Source organism: Panthera tigris, chromosome E2 (assembly GCF_018350195.1).
Source record: "Panthera tigris isolate Pti1 chromosome E2, P.tigris_Pti1_mat1.1, whole genome shotgun sequence".
Classification (NCBI taxonomy): Eukaryota; Metazoa; Chordata; class Mammalia; order Carnivora; family Felidae; genus Panthera; species Panthera tigris.
This window is the reverse complement of record NC_056674.1, coordinates 47,955,748-47,972,669: the sequence shown is the minus strand read 5'-3', so window position 1 is coordinate 47,972,669 and position 16,922 is coordinate 47,955,748. Positions and strand designations below refer to the sequence as shown.

Sequence of the window (16,922 nt, the reverse complement as noted above, 5' to 3'; positions counted from 1 at the left end):
GGCTCTCTCCCACTCTAACCTCTTTTTTTTTTTTTTTTTCCTTCCCCTCCCCCTTGGGTTTCTGTTACGTTTCTCAGGATCCACATAAGAGTGAAACCATATGGTATCTGTCTTTCTCTGTATGGCTTATTTCACTTAGCATCACACTCTCCAGTTCCATCCACGTTGCTACAAAAGGCCATATTTCATTCTTTCTCATTGCCACATAGGATTCCATTGTGTATATAAACCACAATTTCTTTATCCATTCATCAGTTGATGGACATTTAGGCTCTTTCCATAATTTGGCTATTGTTGAGAGTGCTGCTATAAACATTGGGGTACAAGTGCCCCTATGCATCAGTACTCCTGTATCCCTTGGATAAATTCCTAGCAGTGCTATTGCTGGGTCATAGGGTAGGTCTATTTTTAATTTTCTGAGGAACCTCCACACTGCTTTCCAGAGCGGCTGCACCATTTGCATTCCCACCAACAGTGCAAGAGGGTTCCTGTTTCTCCACATCCTCTCCAGCATCTATAGTCCCCTGATTTCTTCATTTTGGCCACTCTGACTGGCGTGAGGTGGTATCTGAGTGTGGTTTTGATTTGTATTTCCCTGATAAGGAGTGACGTTGAACATCTTTTCATGTGCCTGTTGGCCATCCGGATGTCTTCTTTAGAGAAGTGTCTATTCATGTTTTCTGCCCATTTCTTCACTGGGTTATTTGTTTTTCGGGTGTGGAGTTTGATGAGCTCTTTATAGATTTTGGATACTAGCCCTTTGTCCGATATGTCATTTGCAAATATCTTTTCCCATTCCGTTGGTTGCCTTTTAGTTTTGTTGGTTGTTTCCTTTGCTGTGCAGAAACTTTTTATCTTCATAAGGTCCCAGTAATTCACTTTTGCTTTTAATTCCCTTGCCTTTGGGGGTGTGCCGAGTAAGAGATTGCTACGGCTGAGGTCAGAGAGGTCTTTTCCTGCTTTCTCCTCTAAGGTTTTGATGGTTTCCTGTCTCACATTCAGGTCCTTTATCCATTTTGAGTTTATTTTGGTGAATGGTGTGAGAAAGTGGTCTAGTTTCAACCTTCTGCATGTTGCTGTCCAGTTCTCCCAGCACCATTTGTTAAAGAGACTGTCTTTTTTCCATTGGATGTTCTTTCCTGCTTTGTCAAAGATGAGTTGGCCATACATTTGTGGGTCTAGTTCTGGGGTTTCTATTCTATTCCATTGGTCTATGTGTCTGTTTTTGTGCCAATACCATGCTGTCTTGATGATTACAGCTTTGTAGTAGAGGCTAAAGTCTGGGATTGTGATGCCTCCTGCTTTGGTCTTCTTCTTCAAAATTACTTTGGCTATTCGGGGCCTTTTGTGGTTCCATATGAATTTTAGGATTGCTTGTTCTAGTTTCGAGAAGAATGCTGGTGCAATTTTGATTGGGATTGCATTGAATGTGTAGATAGCTTTGGGTAGTATTGACATTTTGACAATATTTATTCTTCCAATCCATGAGCAGGGAATGTCTTTCCATTTCTTTATATCTTCTTCAATTACCTGCATAAGCTTTCTATAGTTTTCAGCATACAGATCTTTTACATCTTTGGTTAGATTTATTCCTAGGTATTTTATGCTTCTTGGTGCAATTGTGAATGGGATCAGTTTCTTCATTTGTCTTTCTGTTGCTTCATTGTTAGTGTATAAGAATGCAACTGATTTCTGCACATTGATTTTGTATCCTGCAACTTTGCTGAATTCATGTATCAGTTCTAGCAGACTTTTGGTGGAGTCTATCGGATTTTACATGTATAATATCATGTCATCTGCAAGAAGCGAAAGCTTGACTTCATCTTTGCCAATTTTGATGGCTTTGATTTCCTTTTGTTGTCTGATTGCTGATGCTAGAACTTCCAGCACTATATTAAACAACAGCGGTGAGAGTGGGCATCCCTGTCGTGTTCCTGATCTCAGGGAAAAAGCTCTCAGTTTTTCCCCGTTGAGGATGATGTTAGCTGTGGGCTTTTCATAAATGGCCTTTATGATCTTTAAGTATGTTCCTTCTATCCCGACTTTCTCAAGGGTTTTTATTAAGAAAGGGTGCTGGATTTTGTCAAAGGCCTTTTCTGCATCGATTGACAGGATCATATGGTTCTTCTCTTTTTTTTTGTTAATGTGATGTATCACGTTGATCGATTTGCGAATGTTGAACCAGCCCTGCATCCCAGGAATGAATCCCACTTGATCATGGTGAATAATTCTTTTTATATGCTGTTGAATTCGATTTGCTAGTATCTTATTGAGAATTTTTGCATCCATATTCATCAGAGATATTGGCCTGTAGTTCTCTTTTTTTACTGGGTCTCTGTCTGGTTTAGGAATCAAAGTAATACTGGCTTCATAGAATGAGTCTGGAAGTTTTCCTTCCCTTTCTATTTCTTGGAATAGCTTGAGAAGGATAGGTATTATCTCTGCTTTAAATGTCTGGTAGAACTCCCCTGGGAAGCCATCTGGTCCTGGACTCTTATTTGTTGGGAGATTTTTGATAACCGATTCAATTTCTTCGCTGGTTATGGGTCTGTTCAAGCTTTCTATTTCCTCCTGATTGAGTTTTGGAAGAGTGTGGGTGTTTAGGAATTTGTCCATTTCTTCCAGGTTGTCCAGTTTGTTGGCATATAATTTTTCATAGTATTCCCTGATAATTGTTTGTATCTCTGAGGGACTGGTTGTAATCATTCCATTTTCATTCATGATTTTATCTATTTGGGTCATCTCCCTTTTCTTTTTGAGAAGCCTGGCTAGAGGTTTGTCAATTTTGTTTATTTTTTCAAAAAACCAACTCTTGGTTTCGTTGATCTGCTCTACCGTTTTTTTAGATTCTATATTATTTATTTCTGCTCTGATCTTTATTATTTCTCTTCTTCTGCTGGGTTTAGGCTGCCTTTGCTGTTCTGCTTCTATTTCCTTGAGGTGTGCTGTTAGATTTTGTATTTGGGATTTTTCTTGTTTCTTGAGATAGGCCTGGATTGCAATGTATTTTCCTCTCAGGACTGCCTTCGCTGCGTCCCAAAGCGTTTGGATTGTTGTATTTTCATTTTCGTTTGTTTCCATATATTTTTTAATTTCTTCTCTAATTGCCTGGTTGACCCACTCATTCGTTAGTAGGGTGTTCTTTAACCTCCATGCTTTTGGAGGTTTTCCAGACTTTTTCCTGTGGTTGATTTCAAGCTTCATAGCATTGTGGTCTGAAAGTATGCATGGTATAATTTCAATTCTTGTAAACTTATGAAGGGCTGTTTTGTGACCCAGTATATGATCTATCTTGGAGAATGTTCCATGTGCACTCGAGAAGAAAGTATATTCTGTTGCTTTGGGATGCAGAGTTCTAAATATATCTGTCAAGTCCATCTGATCCAATGTATCATTCAGGGCCCTTGTTTCTTTATTGACCGTGTGTCTAGATGATCTATCCATTTCTGTAAGTGGGGTGTTAAAGTCCCCTGCAATGACCACATTCTTATCAATAAGGTTGCTTATGTTTATGAGTAATTGTTTTATATATCTGGGGGCTCCGGTATTCGGCGCATAGACATTTATAATAGTTAGCTCTTCCTGATGGATAGACCCTGTGATTATTATATAATGCCCTTCTTCATCTCTTGTTACAGCCTTTAATTTAAAGTCTAGTTTGTCTGATATAAGTATGGCTACTCCAGCTTTCTTTTGGCTTCCAGTAGCATGATAAATAGTTCTCCATCCCCTCACTCTCAATCTAAAGGTGTCCTCAGATCTAAAATGAGTCTCTTGTAGACAGCAAATAGATGGGTCTTGTTTTTTTATCCATTCTGATACCCTATGTCTTTTAGTTGGCGCATTTAATCCATTTACATTCAGTGTTATTATAGAAAGATACGGGTTTAGAGTCATTGTGATGTCTGTATGTTTTATGCTTGTAGTGATGTCTCTGGTACTTTGTCTCACAGGATCCCCCTTAGGATCTCTTGTAGGGCTGGTTTTGTGGTGACAAATTCCTTCAGTTTTTGTTTGTTTGGGAAGACCTTTATCTCTCCTTCTATTCTAAATGACAGACTTGCTGGATAAAGGATTCTCGGCTGCATATTTTTTCTGTTTAGCACACTGTAGATATCGTGCCAAGCCTTTCTGGCCTGCCAAGTTTCAAAGGAGAGATCAGTCACGAGTCTTATAGGTCTCCCTTTATATGTGAGGGCACGTTTATCCCTTGCTGCTTTCAGAATTTTCTCTTTATCCTTGTATTTTGCCAGTTTCACTATGATATGTCGTGCGGAAGATCGATTCAAGTTACGTCTGAAGGGAGTTCTCTGTGCCTCTTGGATTTCAATGCCTTTTTCCTTCCCCAGTTCAGGGAAGTTCTCAGCTATAATTTCTTCAAGTACCCCTTCAGCACCTTTCCCTCTCTCTTCCTCCTCTGGGATACCAATTATGCGTATATTATTTCTTTTTAGTGTATCACTTAGTTCTCTAATTTTCCCCTCATACTCCTGGATTTTTTTATCTCTCTTTCTCTCAGCTTCCTCTTTCTCCATAACTTTATCTTCTAGTTCGCCTATTCTCTCCTCTGCCTCTTCAAGCCAAGCTGTCGTGGTTTCCATTTTGTTTTGCATTTCGCTTAAAGCGTTTTTCAGCTCCTCGTGACTGGTCCTTAGTCCCTTGATCTCTGTGGCAAGAGATTCTCTGCTGTCCTGTATACTGTTCTCAAGCCCAGCAATTAATTTTATGACTATTATTCTAAATTCACTTTCTGTTATATTATTTAAATCCTTTTTGATCAGTTCATTAGCTGTTGTTATTTCCTGGAGATTCTTCTGAGGGGAATTCTTCCGTTTGGTCATTTTGGATAGTCCCTGGAGTGGTGAGGACCTGCAGGGCACTTCCCCTGTGCTGTGGTGTATAACTGGAGTTAGTGGGCGGGGCCGCAGTCCGACCCGATGTCTGCCCCCAGCCCACCGCTGGGGCCACAGTCAGACTGGTGTGTGCCTTCTCTTCCCCTCTCCTAGGGGCGGGATTCACTGTGGGGTGGCGTGGCCCGTCTGGGCTACTTGCACACTGCCAGGCTTGTGTTGCTGGGGATCTGGCGTATTAGCTGGGGTGGGTAGGCAAGGTGCACGGGGGCTGGAGCGGCAGGCTTAGCTCACTTCTCCTTAGGTGATCCACTTCAGGAGGGGCCCTGTGGCAGCGGGAGGGAGTCAGATCCGCTGCGCTGCCGGAGGTTTGGCTCCGCAGAAGCACAGAGTCGGGTGTTTGCGCTGCGCGAGCAAGTTCCCTGGCAGGAACTGGTTCCCTTTGGGATTTTGGCTGGGGGATGGGCTGGGGAGATGGCGCTGGTGAGCGCCTTTGTTCCCCGCCAAGCTGAGCTCTGCCGTCCGGGGGCTCAGCAGCTCTCCCTCCCTTTGTCCTCCAGCCTTCCCGCTTTCTGAGCAGAGCTTTTAACTTATGACCTCCCAGACGCTAAGTCGCGCTTGCTGTCGGAACACAGTCCATCTGGCCCCTCCGCTTTTTCCAGCCAGACTCGGGGCTCCGCTTGGCCGGTGAGCCGCCCCTCCGCCCCGGCTCCCTCCCGCCAGTCCGTGGAGCGCGCACCGCCTTGCAGCCCTTCCTACCCTCTTCCGTGGGCCTCTCGTCTGCGCTTGGCTCCGGAGACTCCGTTCTGCTAATCCTCTGGCGGTTTTCTGGGTTCTTTAGGCAGGTGTAGGTGGAATCTAAGTGATCAGCAGGACGCGCGGTGAGCCCAGCGTCCTCCTACGCCGCCATCTTCCGGACTCCTCTACCTATCTATTTTGAATGGTACATAATTCTAGGATGGAAGTCTGCCGAGGAGTACGTCCAGTCCTGCTGTGATGTCTCCTTCCACCTCTTTGCCATCCTGACCCCCCTGCCCTGAGCAGCAGCCATTCTTCATTTCCCCTGTCCTATGCCTCCTCCATTTAGTGCTTGTCCTTAATAGTTATATAAAGTCATGGGCATTCATAGCCATATAAATTTAAGAGTACGAATCAAAGAGTTTAGGTTGATTATTCTCAAGCAGTGTTAGGTGACCGCATAACAGCTTAACTTGCATCTCCGTTCCCTTACACGTATGACGGAATGATAATAGAACCCACTGGATAGATTGTTGTGAGGAAACAACTGGGAAAATGTAGTTGAGGAACATGGCCTGATGCCAGTGCCTACCAATCAGTAAATGGCAGCTTTTCTTACTGATTATTATAATTATCAATAATTCTACTCTAACCTTTTCTATACTGAGATGTTTATTTCACCTAGTTAGAATAAAAGGATCAACTAAAATGCATTTTCAGTGCACTGGAATACGCCTTCATTTACTTTGTCTTATATATCAGGAACGAGGCAAGTAGAATTTCCATAACAATTCACATTTCAAAGGAATGTAGGTTTAGATTCAGAAGTTTTAGTTAAATGTGTATTGGTCTCTGAAGCTTAGAAAACATTCACTGGGTGTGGGTATAACAGGCTTCCCATTAATTTAGCTTCCAAAATGAAAGTGTGAACGTGCTGACCCCTACTTAGTGCACCCGCCCCAGGCAGCACTGACCTTCTCCAGTCGGTATATGAGCTGTTTGGTGGAGAGCTGGATAAGTGGCGCTATAAACTCACAGATGATATTCACAGTCATCAGCAAGCTCTTCCCCTTCTGTGCCCCGATGATGGCATGGCACACCAGCTTTTCTTTGACTATCTGTAGACGAGACACATCAGCACTTGTGGAATATCCATAGCTCAGAAAACTTAATTCTCAAAATCAACGAGCTGATTCTCAACTACCTGCCTGGTGACACCAGGAAAGAGCACATTTTTCCAAATAGTGCATTTCAGGGATTGCTCTCTGTCACACAATTAAAGTCTGATTGGTTGAATATGTCCTGGATGTGTTTGTTTCTGACTGCTCCCAAGGACACAATCAATTTACATTCAGTTCAACCTACATATACATATATATTACAGGAAAATGTATCATGCATCAGAACTGCTAGGGACTGAACATACAAAACAGACAAGGCAGACAAAGCAGGTAAAATCCTTACTGGGCTTATGGTTTGGGTAGATACATGATTTCTTATCAAGCTAGGCAGGAACTATGGCTAGAAAAATTTTGCCTTTCATGCTTGAATGTTTAAAAATCATGCTGTAGATTCTGCCAACAAAAGGAGTCCAAGGCCGGATGGCTTTCCAGGGGAATTCTACCAAACATTTAAATAAGAGTTAACACCTATTATTTTGAAGCTGTTCCAAAAAAAGAAATGGAATAAATACTTCCAAACTCATTCTCTGAGGCCAGCATTACCCTGATTCCAAAACTAGACAAAAACACCCACTAAAAAGAGTTACAGGCCAGTATCCCTGTTGAACATGGATGCAAAAATCCTCAATGAAACACCAGCAAATCAATCAATGTGATACATCACAGTAATAAAAGAAAGGATAAGAACCACATGATCCTCTCAATAGATGCAGAGAAAGTGTTTGACAATATACAGCATCCCTTCTTGATAAAAACCCTCATGAAAATAGGGATAGAAGAATCATACCTCAAGATCATAAAAGCCACATATGAAAGACCTACCACTAATATCACCCTCAATGGGGAAAAACTGAGAGCTTTCCCTCTAAGGTCAGGAACATGACAAGGATGTCCACTCTCACTACTGTTGTTCAATATAGTATTGGAAGTCCTAGGCTCAGCAATCAGACAACACAAAGAAAAGGCATCCAAATTGGAAAGGAAGAAGTTAAACTTCCACTCTTCCCAGATGACATGATACTCTGTGTGGAAAACCCAAAAGACTCCACCAAAAAATTGCTAGAACTAATCCATGAATTCAACAGTCACAGGGTATAAAGTAAATGTACTGAAATCAGTTGCATTTCTATACACCAATAATGAAACAGCAGAAAGAGAAATCAAGGAGTCGATCCCTTTTACAAGTACACCAAAAACGATGAAATACCTAGGAATAAACCTAACCAAAGAGGTAAAAAATCTATACAATGAAAACTATAGAAAGCTTATGAGAGAAGTTGAAGAAGACACACACACACAAATGGAAAAACATTCCATGCTCATGGATTGGAAAAACAAATATTGTTAAAATGTCGATATTACCCAAAGCAATCTACATATTCAATGCAATCACTATCAAAATAACACCAGCATTCTTTGCAGAGCTAGAACAAACAATCCTAACATTTGTATAGACCAGAAAAGACCCCGAATAGCCAAAGCAATCCTGAAAAAGAAAAGCAAAGTTGGAGGCATCACCATTCTGGATTTTAAGCTGTATTACAAAACAGACACATAAACCAATGGAATAGAACAGAGAACCCAGAAACTGACCCACAAACGTATGGCAACTAATCTTTGACAATGCAGGAAAGAATATCCAATGGAAAAAAGTCTCTTCAGCAAATGGTGTTGGGAAAACTGGGCAGTGACATGCAGAAAAATGAACCTGGACCACTTTCTTACACCATACTCAAAAATAAATTCAAAATGAATGAAAGACCTAAATGTAAGACAGGAAGCCATCAAAATCCTAGAGGAGAAAACAGGCAACAACCTCTATGACCTTGGCTGCAGCAACTTTGTACTTGATATGTCTCTGGAGGCAAAGGAAACAAAAGCAAAAATGAATGATTGGAACCTCATCAAAATAAAAAGCTTCTGCACAGTGAAGGAAAGAATCAGTAAAACTAAAAGGCAACTGACAGAATGGGAGAAGATATTTGCAAATGACATATTAGATAAAGGGTTAGCATCCAAAATCTATGAAGAACTTATCAAACTCAACACTCAGAAAACAAATAATCCAGTGAAGAAATGGGCAAAAGACATGAATAGACACTTTTCAAAAGAAGACAGGCAGATGGCTAACAGACACATGAAAAAATGCTCACATCACTCATCATCAGGGAAACACAAATAAAAATCACAATGAGATACCACCTGACACCTGTTAGAATGGCTAATGTTAACAACTCAGGCAACAACAGATGCTGGTGAGCATGTGGAGAAAGAGGAACCCTTTTGCACTGCTGGTGGGAATGCAAGTTGGTGCAGCTACTCTGGAAAACAGTATGGAGGTTCCTCAAAAAATTAAAAATAGAACTACCCTACAACTCAGAAGTTGCGTTACTAGGTATTTATCCAAAGGATACAGGAGTGCTGATTCAAAGGGGTGCATGCACCCCAATGTTTATAGCAGCCCTATTGACGATGGCCAAAGTATGGAAAGAGCCCAAATGTCCATCAGCTGAGAAATGGGTAAAGATGTGGCGTATACATACATACAATGGAATACTACTTGGCGATCAAAAAGAATGAAATCTTGCCATTTGCAACAACATGGATGCAACTAGAGTATATCATGCTAAGCGAAATAAGTCAGTCAGACAAAAACAACTATCATCTGATTTCACTCATATGTGGAATTTAAGATACAAAACAAATGAACACAAGGAAAGGAAAGCAAAAGTAATATAAAAACAGAGAGGGAGACAAACCATAAGAGACTCTTAAATACAGAGAACAAACTGAAGGTTGCTGGCAGGGTGTTAGGTGGGGGGAAGGGTTAAATGGATGATGGGTATTAAGGGGACACTTGTTGGGATGAGCACTGGGTGTTATATGTAAGTGATGAATCACTAAATCTTATTCCTGAAATCATTATTAACATAAACAAACAAATAAACAAACAAGCTATTAAAAGCCTTAAAAAAAAATAAAAATTGTGCTATAGAAACCAATACTTCTTTGGATCCAAGAGGCCCAGATTTTTAGAAAGTAGAAAGGACCTAGAGTGACATTATACCAGAATAGCTTACACTGAAGAGTATTCAGGTTTTGGATGTTAATGAATTCAAGTCTCTTCTCAGTTATGTACTACCACACAGAAGAACATTCAGGGAAGCATTTAGCAAATCTTAAACTGAACTTAGAATCCCAGCTTCTCAGATTTAATGCCTTTAAAAATATGATCAGCTCCTGGTAACAACATTGTAAATGTGCTCCTGGGACAGCCTGTCAGTGTCTTGAGCTGAGAGGCTGCATTCTATCCATCTTTGCATCAGTGTTTGTCCTGTGGTATACACTCAGTAAAAGTTGGCTGAATCCCCGAATGACAGAAAGAAAGAGCATATGATGCACTCCCATGATGGGAAATGACCTTTTTGTTTTTGCACCGAGGATGGGTTTTACCTGAACGTGTGCTGTGAAGAATCAATGCAAATGAAGTCAAGTGAACCTGCCACCCTAGAGGACCTAAGCTGTGGGTGAGCTTTCCCATCTTGTCTACTGGGAGACAAGTTTCCATTGTTTCCTATCTCATGAGGGAAAATCCAGTACTATCTCCTAATTCAGTGACCCCAGCAGGAGCTCAAGGATGATCATTTCTCATCCATAAAGTCTGTACTAGTGAGGTAGAAGAGGCTCGTAAGTGATTTGGGAAGTTTCTTTTGTGCTTTTGATGGTTTCCAATTTCCATGAGGGAATAGGAATAAATAGGCACATGTTTTGGAGCTGCTTAAATGTTTAAAGCAGAATGTTGATAATATAAATATGAGCAGGACAAGCACGTTGCTGAAGGTAACTCAGCTTTTTAGTTGATACATAACAAGATGATGGTTATAAATAGGAAGCTGTTGTGTCAGGTTGAGAGGAAAGGGGCCAAGGATGTCCCAATACCTGGAGAGCAGAGGCAGCAGAGTGTCTCTAAAAACATCCTTTTTGAATAAATAGGAAATTAATATTGCTATGTGTTAAGAGGAGGTTTAGCTTTGGGTGAATGCTGGATGTCCCTCTGATCCTGGGGATGAGAACCTACTTTAAATGGTATTTTAGGGTTGGGATCATGGTAGCTGTAGAAACAAACAAAAAACTGAGCAGAGCCGAATCTTGGAAGCAATAGGTGCTGCCATGGTAACTCAGTGCTGTGTGAAAACCTTGAGAAAACTGCATCCTTTCTTCAGATAAATGTTAAGGGACTCTCCTTAGAAATACAGCAAAGATTTATTTAGGAGAAAAATGGCTTCTAAGAGTGCTGTCCTCTTACCCTGGGAGTAGCAGAATAGCCTTCAAGTATCACATCGATCGTCCGGTCTGGGTACAGCTCCATTCTGACTGGGTGGATCTGAAACACGGGGTTCTGTGGGGCGCCGGGCTCCTGGAAGTGCCGGGGTCGGGGCTGGCTCTTAGCAAGTCCCTTCTTAGCCAGGCCCTTCTTGCTCAGCTTGTTCTGTGGATGGAAATCTTCGTTCATCCAGAACAACTGTTGGACCCGACGTCCCTTGTTGGTCAACTTGAAGCGGTAATAATAGGTGTCCAGGCTGCAAAAGAGGAGGCAGGAATTGAGAGGGCTCAACTTGGGGTGTTCTGTTCAGCTCCACACCCTTGGGATTTTTCTCCTCTGAAAAGTATTTAAAAGGTAAGTAATGAAATACTCTTTATTTTTAAAAATTTAGGAATGCTACATCATGATGCTATGAGGAGCTGCCACAGTAAGGGAACGAGGTAGTATCTACTTATGGAGTCCAGAGACTGGAGTCCAGTACCTGGGTTTGGTCCCTGAGTTTCCACCACCAGGGAAGTGGTATATAAACACAGACACAGTATATGCAAAAATCACTCTAATTTATGATAAATGGTTCTAAGGAGTGAAAGGAAAGTAAAATACCTACTGGAGGAGAAATATATTTCAAATTGTATTGAGTGTATTTCTACTGACTGAATGAAATCTCTTGTGACGAGCTCAAGTTGAAGGGAACTTGGAAGGGAAGCCAAGCATATCCTCCAAGCCTGACCAAAGCTCAAGGGGACTGTACCATGGACCAGAACATCACCCGGATTGGTCATTTTTCTCAGAGGAGTGCTTTAAAAATGCTATTTCATTCATCGAGTCATTTGTTCATTCATTCATCTATTCCACGAACATTTATTAAGAACCTCTTGATTGGCTGGCTCTTTGCAAGACACTGGGATTTCTGAGATCTTGGACTTGGTTCAAACATGATTTTGTTTGGAATTAAAACAAAACTGATTTATAAGTTTATTTAAATTATTTTTTTCTCAGGGAGAAGACTCACCTTGGCACTGTTTTTTATTTTTAAAATCTTATTAGGCTTTGAGATTTCATCCCCTCTGTTCCTCATTAGAAATACTGTCATATGCTAATAAGTAAGTTGAAGCATAAATAATAAATAAATAATAAGGAATATTTGCCGATTGTCAGGCGTAACCATTTCTATCTAAATAGGTATTTACAGAGCATGCTTATTGGAGTAGTTTGACTTCATGGCTAAGTCCAGGCTTTGGGGAAATAATAAATATAATAATAAATAATATAAACATATAAATTATATGTGTAAATAATATACGATATATAATATAAATAATATAAACTGTAGGCAGTGTATCTGTCACTTGTACACAGTACATATTTCAACTGTCACAGCAATACGGTAATAATAAGTATGTTTGTTCTCATTTTATAGATAAAGAAATAGAAGCTCTGAAAATTTAAGGGAGTTGCCCAAAAATATGTAGTCAGAAAAGGTGGCATATGGGTATTTCTTCAGACCCTTATGATCAAAAGTTTGGCAAACTTTTTCTATAAAGGGATGAATAATAAATACGTAAGACTTCTTGGGCCACATGGTCTGTCACAACAACTCAACTCTCCACTGTAGTGTGAAAGAAGCCATAGAGAATGTATGTATAGGAATGGGCATGGCTGTATTCCTATAAAACTTTATTTATAGAAAAAGGCAGTGGGCTGCAGTTTGCCCACCCCTGCTTTTGATCATTCTTCTGGAGATTGCTGGCATCACGATTTTATGGCAAAAAGAATAACTATAGAGCTTAGCCAGAGGAAAACTTGGCAGCTAAAAGCTGCAGTTTGCTTCTACATTCACAGGAAACTATTAGCTAACCCTCCATTTCTAGGCGAGTGTCAGAATATCCTTTGGGGCTATTTGACACTATTTGTAGACTAAGGAGAACATGTAATTAAATCTGGCTTGCAGTACATTGTTTTCTATAATTATATTTGAGTGCACTTAACAAAGAAATTTGGAAATAGAAGCATGGTATGCAATGAAAAAACGCCCTAGCTTATGGCCAACAGATGGGTGGAGAGGAGTATTTTTATATCCAGTTGACACCCAAACTGTAATTGGATGTTTGTCTGAAAACATGTGCAATTCAACTATCTGACTTGCCTGTTACTTAATTCCTACTGGTTAATGTATTTTCAATCAAGTGTCATGTGTTGTAGATGGAGCAGAGGAAAGGAGGTGTGGATGGGCTTGTGGGGAGGGCTCCCAACTGGTTTTTGTCAGGTACATCCTCTCTAAGCACAGTGTCCATCTTGGCTTCACGACCTGTTACACCACAAGGCAGGAGCACCCCTCTGAGACCTGCTCACAGTACTGCAACAGACAGGCCAGATTCAACTGGCCCCAAGAATCAACGAGTGGCAGCCATGTGACTCCGATGAGGAGCCATGAATAACCCCCCAAATGTCTCCTCCACTGTTAGCATTCAAACCTCATACACTTTCAGAGACACACATTTAGGCTGTTCTGCTCAGAGACATCTATACTGTACCACCTTTTATTTAAATATTGAGATTCTCTAGCTTTTCAGGAGGAGCCAATTGCAAGCATCTCATTTGTTGGTGCTTTGGTAGGGAGATGAGCAGAGGACATAAAACAAAACAAAACAAAATGACTGGCTCTGCAACACCAGATAATATACATTTGCAATAAATTTTCAGCCGTCCTACTTATACTGTACTTAGGTCACCACCAAGTTATATCTGTATTTTCCACGGTCATGGAGAGGAATTAGCAATGTGTCAGATGGAATTAAAGAGGAGGAATCATGATCGAGACACTAAATTTGTCACGAAGAAGCCATTGTATGTTTGAAAGAAAAATGCACTTCTATAAATGTCTTCTCTGGTGTAGAGGGACACAGCTGGGAAAATGCAACTACACTGTGCCTAGGAAAGGCCTTTTTGTGGCTGATGTACCCATTTGGAGGGGGTAAAGTGAAGATGGGAAAAGGGAGGGGGGCTGAAGACATTAGTTCTATTTACTGAAAGTAATTTTTCAAAGTAGAGGTGATGCTCAGTTTATGAAACAGACGTAGTATCTGGAAGAATCAGTCTAGGGTATTTCCCTACCTGAAATGTGCTCCCAAATTGAGCTCTGGAGCAAAGGGCTTATCTGAAACAATGGTGGAACCAACTCCTGAAGCCTGGACAGGAATCCGGTAGGTGTTGCTATTTCCTATGCTCAAAATAACTGTGTCTTTGAATGTCAGTATGTCATTCAGGTTGGCTGTCAGCGTCAGCTGAAAATCAGTTTCCGGGGGAACCATGCCTTCATTGGGTTCAATTGTCCAAAGGGATTTTTTGTGTGCCTGCAACACAAGAGTACAAGTTAACAGTGAAGATATTCTTGGCTTTTCATTCTGCACATGTCAAAGCCCTCTATAGTTCAAATGACTGGCACTGCAGAACTGAACATCAGAGACAAACATTATTTTTTTGAATCAAAGCAGCTGGGTGTTTGTTGGCTTTTCTTTTTTTCAAAACGCAATGTGATTTTGAAGAGCAAACCTACAATTCTACTTTGAATGCTCTGTGAAGATTCTTTACATCTCTTTCTCAAGATGACAGTCCAGTTCTCTAACAAGCTTATGCTAATTATCTGCTCTAATCTCCAAATTCTGAGATACCAGCAGAAGGTACAACATCCTTCCTGGAACTTGTAATTTTTAATTTTTTTTTTTAACGTTTATTTATTTTTGAGACAGAGAGAGAGAGAGCATGAACAGGGGAGGGGCAGAGAGAGAGGGAGACACAGAATCTGAAACAGGCTCCAGGCTCTGAGCGGTCAGCACAGAGCCCTACGCGGGGCTCGAACTCACGGACCATGAGATCATGACCTGAGCCGAAGTCAGACGCTTAACCGACCAAGCCACCCAGGCACCCCTGGAACTTGTAATTTTTAAAGCAAATGTTTTTCAAGTGCAAAGTGTCTATGATGTTATAGTGAGGATAAACAGCTTTCATTAATAAACACAATGTAGGAAGTCATCTTGATTTATATTATTTCATAATAATCAATGGAATTTCGTTTGCTAAAATTCCAAACTTATTTTGAAATATATGACAGGGTTGAATTCTAGAGTTGGAAGTGATGCCCACTAATCTGTTTCCTTTAACCATGTAGACCCTCATAGCTCATTCTTTACTCCCTAAAGTCTTTCTTTGGCCAAACGATATCTCTCAACAAAGCCTACCCTGCACATCACATTTTTAATTTCAAACTTTCCCTGAGTCCTCCTGATCCCCTTTACCCTGTTCTGTTTTTTTTTTTTTTAGCACTTATCATCTTCTAACTTAGTGCACAATTAACTTATTTGTCATGTTTGTTTGTCTCCTTGCACTAGGATATATGCTCTCCATAGAAGGGATGTTTATGTTTTTTGTTCTTGTTTGTGTTCACTGATATATCCCCAGCACCTGCAACTATGCCTGGAACATAGTAGATGCTTAATAAATATATGACAAATGAATTAATGTATCTGCCTTTGATGTTAGAAACCTCAATTCTCATCTAAGGTAACTTACCCCAGATTTTAATACCTCAAATTGTTACATATCTCTTCCTTATGTAAAGTGGAGATATACTTTTTTTGTACCTTCCACAACATTGGAATTTGGTCCACTCCCTTGGAGATAAATAGAATAAACTGAAGCTCCCTCTTTACTTAACAGCCCTTCAAATCCTGCATCCCACCTTTAGAAGAAAATCTCATATAGTACAATCAGGCTCCAAAGTTAAGATTTTGGTTAAGGTGTCAAGTCATAAAAAAATGACTAATGCTTATTTAATCTAAAAATATAAATTGTGCTTCCTTGATGGTAATTTATCTGTTTTTTCAGGCTGCTTTTAAGATTTTCTCTTTATGTTTAATTGTGTGTAGGGCAGGTTCTCCGTATGGTATGTAGTTAGTTTATTTGCATATCCTTCTTGGAATTTGCTACTTTTCTAGAATCTGTGGTTTGATATCTCTTATTTCTGAAAACTTCTCAGCTATTATCTGTTTAAATATTGTTTCTGCCTCATTTTCTTTCTCTTTTCCTTGAATGTATGTGACTTTTCTGATATGTCCTCTCTGTCTCTGCAGACTCCCATCTGCATTTTCCATTCTTTTGCCCTTTGTGTTTCATTTTGTATTTGTTCTGAGCTATCTTCCAGTTCACTAATTTTTTCTTCAGCTGTGTGCAAGTCACTTTTAAACACACCTATGATGTTCTTGCTTTCCCATGTAAACAACAAAAATGTGAGTCAGAAGAGGCTGGGGTAAAGGCACTTCAGGGGCAGACACCTAAAGAACAAGATGCTTCTTCAGAGCAGAGGATATTGAAAACCTTTATTGTAACATGCTTAACTTGAAGCATCTCAGCCACCCTAGATAATGACATCCAGCTGACCAAGAAGAGAAGAAAGAGGAGGGAGAGTCACATGCTGAGATTTTATGTACCAACCCTGGAAGTGTCACACATCACTTCTGCTACTTCCACTGTACACAACTCAGGCAGCCACCTTAGCTTCAAAAAAGGCTGAGAAATGTCATCTGGCTCTGAATCTAAGAGTAAAAGGGAATGGTTGTGGTGAACTGCTAGCTACTTGCTGTTAAAGCCACCTTGATCTTCCCCCAACTTCCCTGGATCCCAGATTTTGGAAGGCGAAGAATTTACACCATCAGAACACAGAAGTGGGCACATAACTTGGCATTTCAACTCCTATGGGGATTGCAGACCTGGAGTTCCTATCTACCTGTTGTTAGGACAAATAGAAGGGCAGCAAGAAGAGAAAATAAGGAA

General features: G+C 40.5%; 1 protein-coding gene across 15 annotated transcripts in view; it reads right to left on the bottom strand.

The window, feature by feature from the left end:
* HYDIN (HYDIN axonemal central pair apparatus protein) overlaps positions 1-16,922 on the bottom strand; it is a 441,202-nt gene that overhangs the window by 164,951 nt on the left and 259,329 nt on the right. For all 15 annotated transcript variants that reach the window (XR_006211638.1, XM_042967954.1, XM_042967958.1 and 12 more), the window contains 3 exons: positions 14,208-14,446; positions 11,076-11,349; positions 6,563-6,706 (listed from right to left, as the gene is read on the bottom strand). Coding sequence is in view for 14 of the 15 variants with exons in the window: in XM_042967954.1 (XP_042823888.1) it covers positions 6,563-6,706; positions 11,076-11,349; positions 14,208-14,446 (657 nt within the window). In the remaining variant the exon portion in view is untranslated. The remainder of the gene's footprint in view (positions 1-6,562; positions 6,707-11,075; positions 11,350-14,207; positions 14,447-16,922) is intronic.